This window comes from Oratosquilla oratoria, chromosome 19 (genome assembly GCF_046742065.1).
Source record: "Oratosquilla oratoria isolate Oo_2021 chromosome 19, ASM4674206v1, whole genome shotgun sequence".
NCBI classification, from domain to species: Eukaryota; Metazoa; Arthropoda; class Malacostraca; order Stomatopoda; family Squillidae; genus Oratosquilla; species Oratosquilla oratoria.
The window spans coordinates 8,874,273-8,880,216 of NC_134795.1; the positions used below are offsets into that span (position 1 = coordinate 8,874,273).

The 5,944-nt window shown below is 43.4% G+C and overlaps 1 protein-coding gene across 1 annotated transcript in view; it reads right to left on the reverse strand.

Annotated features, from left to right (window-relative positions):
- Positions 1-424: 424 nt before the first annotated feature.
- Positions 425-5,944, reverse strand: part of Ms (neuropeptide receptor myosuppressin) — a 245,193-nt gene continuing 239,673 nt past the window's right edge. Inside the window, exons 2-3 of the mRNA XM_076202599.1 lie at positions 5,466-5,723; positions 425-3,376 (exon numbers count right to left, since the gene is read on the reverse strand). Of these exons, the coding sequence (XP_076058714.1) occupies positions 3,285-3,376; positions 5,466-5,721 (348 nt within the window). The 5' untranslated portion in view covers positions 5,722-5,723 and the 3' untranslated portion in view covers positions 425-3,284. The remainder of the gene's footprint in view (positions 3,377-5,465; positions 5,724-5,944) is intronic.

Consider the following 5,944-nt stretch of genomic DNA (forward strand, 5'->3'; position numbering starts at 1 on the left):
CACACTTTCCTTCAAGAAAGGATTTTTTTTTTTTTTTTTTTTTACCAATCTACGACCACTTACCTTACACCATGTACGCTTTCTGATGTGACACACCAACATCCCTACAGTTAGGAATATAACTCTCCCACATGTACCTTTCGCCTCATTAGCTAGCTCACACCTTTTACCTAATAGCTTCATGAACCTAACATAGATCTCGATAAGGGTGCGGTATTGCCCTTAAGGACAAACACTGTTGAATTGTCGATGACGCAATGCAAATACAATATAATTCCATCATTGACTCCTTTGCGATTTAGTCTGCCAATCCAGACTTTCATTCACCAGCTCTTCTCACTTAGCATTTTCTTTTAATTCTGTTTTGTATTTTCCAAGAAAAAATTAGTGTTGGATAGGAGTAGTAATGATACAAGCGTTGGGATTAATGTATGTTTAATGTGGATCAATCTGAAATGAAAGACAATTGAATAAGAATAAACATTTTATTTTATGTTTTTTTTTAACTCGATGGCGAGGCTATTATATATTATTTCGTTTCTTTTGTAATTCGTCAGCGCTCGTTTAACTTTGAGTCTGTTGTTAGTGTCTAGCACAGTGATGAACTTAAACTTGGATGTGTTTAAGCGAACTGTCACGCTGGTGGGAATGATCGCGCGATATGGGCTGAGTGGAACGAAAACGGTGCTACCCAACCACCTACTTAGGCGGTGCTCGAATCCACCAGACCCGCAAGGAGACCCAAAGGAAGATGACACTACGACAGCAGTCAAGTTCAGAGGTCAGGGCAGGCAGTCCAGTACCGTCCAAGTTGCAGCCGGTTGGAATTAATTTGAAACTTCACGTAGTTGTTTCTAAGGGTTCAAATCTAGCCGAGGATGTTTCCTACTATTGCACGGGCACTTATTGACTATGGCGTAAATGAGGCTGCAGTTAAAGGTATTTTCCTTTGGTGCAATGTCTACTGGGTCCTGAATCCTTTCCAGTGGGCGGTGCATCCTCCACCGTGGCTACAGGGGTAAGAAGGAGCAGGATAGCACTGGTTGTTTGGTCCACGAGAGAGTCAAACCCAAGGTTAGCGTCGTGTTTTCCCAGTGGCTCTGTTGAAGGATGAGAGAAGCAAACACCTTCCTGTGGCAGGGCTGACTTCAAAATAAAATCAGAATGAACGAATATACACGCACTATTCAATAGTATTTTTTCCCAAGTTTATTCCTGCCTTGTGTTGTTCAGTCAGGACGACGTAGGTGATCATTGGGGTAGGGGGAAGTTACTTCTTTGCGGGTATCTCGGACTGGTTTCCTCGCGGTGGAAATCCTTCTCTGTTGTGAATCTCGGTGTTACTGCCTGGTCAGCTTACAAGTTCCAGTGGTAATATTCGCTTTTTTGTGTGCTCATGGCCCTAAGCGAATGGTGGATGGACCTACAGGTGGCAAGTAAATGGAATGAAAGTCTCTTTTGACTTGAGGTTGTACACAGGGGAAAGAGCTGTTGCTCAGGAAGACTCAGGCATCGGAAAGGGTTGGGGGGTGGGGGGTGAGCTCCCGAGGATGAATGGGAGTGTGGAGTGAAACATGAAAGTAGAATATAGTGAGAGTTGTTTAGAAAAAAGAAATGGGGTAGAGGTGAGAAGGCGGGGCACGTGGACAGTTAAGAATAGAGATGGTGCTTTAATGGGTGTGTGGGGTGGCAAGGGGGATTGGCGAAGAGATAAGGTAGGTCCCTGAGATAGGAGGAGAACGTGGGTAGGGGGGGAAAGTTGACGAGGATCGGGATGGGTGGGAATGTTAAGTGGGGTAGGGGGGGAAAGAGCATATGACTGGGGAAAATGGGTAGTTAGAGGAATGAAAATTAATGACATCAGAGGAAAAAATCAAGTCAGAGAAGCTGCGAAAAAGATAATCACAGGGAACAGAGTGGTGGACGCGGGGCTGAGACGCTTAAGAAAGCAATGAGTGGGGACATCTGGGTGTTTGAATGGGGATTATACTGTGGTGCAGAGAGAAGGGACCGACCTCGAAGATAATAAGGTTTGAAACACAAGAAGTGGTGTCTAGTGATGGGCTGACATGACGCAGTAGCCCCGAATTCTTTTGGCGTGACGGCAAAGAACAGAGATATCTGGCAAGGTGGAAGTCATGTCAGAAGTCAGAGTCAATGGGCAAGGCAGTGGATCATAGGGGGATGAAAGAAAGATTTTATTCCATAAGATAAAAATCACAAGAAGTAGCGTTTTTGAAACGGAACAGATTGTTGTAAAACGAAGCTGACATCACAATAACAGCCTAGAAAAACGAATATGAAGACCAAAGGACATGACAGGCATTAAAAAAATGAGACAAATGGAGCGGCAAAAGTAGGGAATGGCCATTGCTCTCTTGAAGGCGGAGACACCTCCTTCCTAGAATCTCTGCCTTTCCTCGCTCCCACTGAGGGTGCACCGCTGCAATCCTGCATTTGGCCTCTGGCTTTAACTTGGGGTCTCAACTAAGAGCTTTATGAGTCAAACCGGTTGTTATTGTCAGCTTTCTCGATGTTACATGGGACCTTGAAGCTACAAAATGATTAGCCGAGCAAAAGGAAAGACGAAATAAAATCAAACAAGAAAATACTAGATGAGTGCGACTGGAGAAGAAGAAGAAGAAGAAGAAGAAGAAGAAGAAGAAGAAGAAGAAGAAGAAGAAGAAGAAGAAGAAGAAGAAGAAGAAGAAGAAAAGAATAAAGAAGAAATTGAAAGAAGAAGAGGTATTAATTGTTCGGAGAGTACATCAAACATAGCCAACGAGGAACTTGGATAGGGCCGCTCGGACGAAAGCAATGACCTGTCTCGAGAGGACAGGAATCGATTAGAAATTGAGACGAAATCCAGGCTAGGACAGAATGGTGGTGGCGTTAGAAAGGACAAGTGGACGAGACTAGAAAGCTAGATGTAACTATCAAGAAGTGGTTGAAGTGTTATGGCAACAGCTGACAAAGAAAATAGCTGACAATTGCTCAGAGATGGCAGAGCGACAAATCCTCACAATGAAGTTCGGGAAAAGGTGGAGGGGACGATGAAGGATGGGACAGGAGGATGAGAAGAGGAGGAGAGAAGGAGAGGGGGATAGGAAAAGAGGGAGTAATAGGAATAGGAGGAGTAGGAGAAATAAAAGAAGGCAGAAGTCAGTAAGGGAGATGGGCATGGAGGAACAGCACGACGAATGAGATCGACTGGGCTTCGAGAACAGCTGGGGGCTGGGTGGGCTCAGAGAGGCTGGACTGGGCTGGGCAGGGCTGAGCTAGGCTTACTGCTGCGTTCGGCCGAACCTGAGGAAGACATGGTCAATGTCCTGTCGCTTGACTTCGGGCTCACTCACGCCAAGGTCTCCGCTCAGCACTGAAACAGGAAGACACAAAGAGTCAATCGCTAAAGTAGATCTGAACCAGTATCGCTTTAGAAATCATTTAGATAAACACCTAAGCAAGATGCTGTAATGATTATCATTTATTTTGTATCATTTGTTTTTGTTTTATTATCATTTGTCTATTTGATTCTCATTTATTATTAGTTATATGTCAATTTATTATGATTTACTATTTACCTGCTTGTTTATTATTCAACTATACCTATGCATTTATTAATGTATCTTATTTGTTATTTGCATTATTATAGTTTTTATTTATTCATTTATTATGATTTTTTTTTTCGCATCCGACCTAGATATGAACCAAAAGGTCTCCTGTCGGCATGCTCCGCCTTTGTAATCCTATGTAAGTAGATCTGAACCAGTATCGCAGGTCTAGGTGACATAAAAACAGACTTTGAAATCGCTACATGTCATATTAAAAGAAATGTAAACATCAGCAACTTGCGCCACAGAGTGGGATGTGATGAGGATGATTGAAATAACTTGGTGGCAGCTAGAGTAAAGAGAAAATCATCACCCGGTACGGAAAGGGTTAATGATTCTGGAGAAAATATTAGAACGAGAATTACTATCAGGGGCGGAGCATCACGGGCTCAAAGAAAGCCCGTGGGAGCGATACTTAAAAAAAAAAAAAAAAAAAAAAAAAAAGGGGGGGGACATTGGGGCTTCGACTTCTTCAGGCACGATACCCCCTGCAGTTAACTCTTTTCTTGCTATCCACAGTTGTGACTAAATCTGCCTCACTGCCTCCTCGACTCCACGATGAGCCCGGGTCAGCCACCAACTAGTTCGGTTTGTTTCTACCCTTTTTAAATATTCTATTCATACCAAATAATGTCACATAGAAGCCATGCCTCCTTCCATGCGTGAATTGACTTTGCAGGGATAGACTTTTTGAGAATCCCCCAATTCAGTACTACTGTCATAAGTCCTGCCCTGCACTACATAGAGACCTCTTGCGTTATCTAGTTTAAGATTCCTAAGGTCTCTTTCTACTTCTAAGGGTTAAAGGTGGTCCCGTTTAATCCTACGATATTGTAGAATTCACTCTGGTTAGTGTTGAACAATTTCGTTCGATTAAATGGAAGACCTGGACCTTGAAGAGCCGACTCACTGGAGCCTGGGTTCTTCCCTCAACAGAACAGAATGTGACACGTGCAGTTGGGGAAAAAGATTCTTCAACATTTACTGTTTCTTTTAGCAGTCTTGGTATCTGGTAACAACAAAGAATATTCCTCAACATTTAATGTTTTTTTAGCAGTCTTGGTATCTGGTAACAACAAAGAATATTCCTCAATATTTACTGTTTTTTCCTAGCAGTCTTGGTATCTGGTAACAACAAAGAATATTCCTCAACATTTACTGTTTTTTTTTAGCTGTCTTGGTATCTGATAACAACAAAGACGCACGACAAAGCTATCGCAGTTTAATTTGCCGGGAATTAAAGAATGAAGTCGCTCGTTTATTTCCGTTACCAAGATTATCACTGCAAGACATTTTTCTTCAGTTGAAATGAAACCCTTCTAATGCCAACATATATTAAGAAAGCATCGAGGAACTTGTTTTCTTGACTGTGCCTCCCGATTTCGAAGAACGAACCGAGAATTTTTTTTTATCTTTTTGGGTCGAGAGGCAATTCACATATCGTCACCCAGCGCACATCCAACGATCTTATTCAGCTGAGGGTAGGAAGAACCACTGGCTCTGATGGTCCAATATATTTGCCCTTAACATCGAAAATAAGAACATAAGAATAAAGAAAACTACAAGAGAACATAAGGCCTACACTAGGCAGTCTCATATCCATTACCACCTATCATCTCCATCAATAAACCTTCTTTTAAAACAACCAATCGTTTCAGCGCACTTTGCATGTTTACTAAGTCTATTCTACTCGTTAAACGCTATCAGTAAACCAGTTTTTGCCTATTTCCTTCTTAAATCTAGATTTGTCTAATTGACATCCATTACCACGAGTCCTGCCCTGCTTTCTTAAATATGATGACCTTGCCTGTATCACCCCTTCGTGTCTTTGGGGTACCGTTCAAGTTTACTTACCCTTAGCATCGAGGTAGTCTTCTATGTCCTGGGAAAAGCGTGCGATGTTGGCGAATATTTTGCAGAGGTCGCGTGTTTGTGGACTGAGAGCCACCTTCTGCTGCGTACACAGGGGAGGCGGCCGGGCCTCCGCCGCGCCCGTCGTCAGCGCCAGCAGGATCACCAGGCCCACCAAGACACAGGAGAGGCTGCTGGTACTGTTGCCGGTGCCGCTCCTGCTGCTGCTTCCACTGCCGTTTCTGACGCGTGACGTCATGTCTGTAACGGAAAAAAGCCGGTCACGAGGTGCAAGTTTTCAAGGCGTTCGACGCTGTGCGCAATGAAAGAAAACGGTTATAAGACACAAGTTCTCGAAGGCGATCGACTAGCGACGCTGTGGGAGGGGTGGGACGAGGTACTCGGGTTGCTAATGTCTTCAGAAAGTAGAGGGGAGAGGAACGAAAAAAAAAAGACACAATCACAGCAAATGAGCCTAAAGG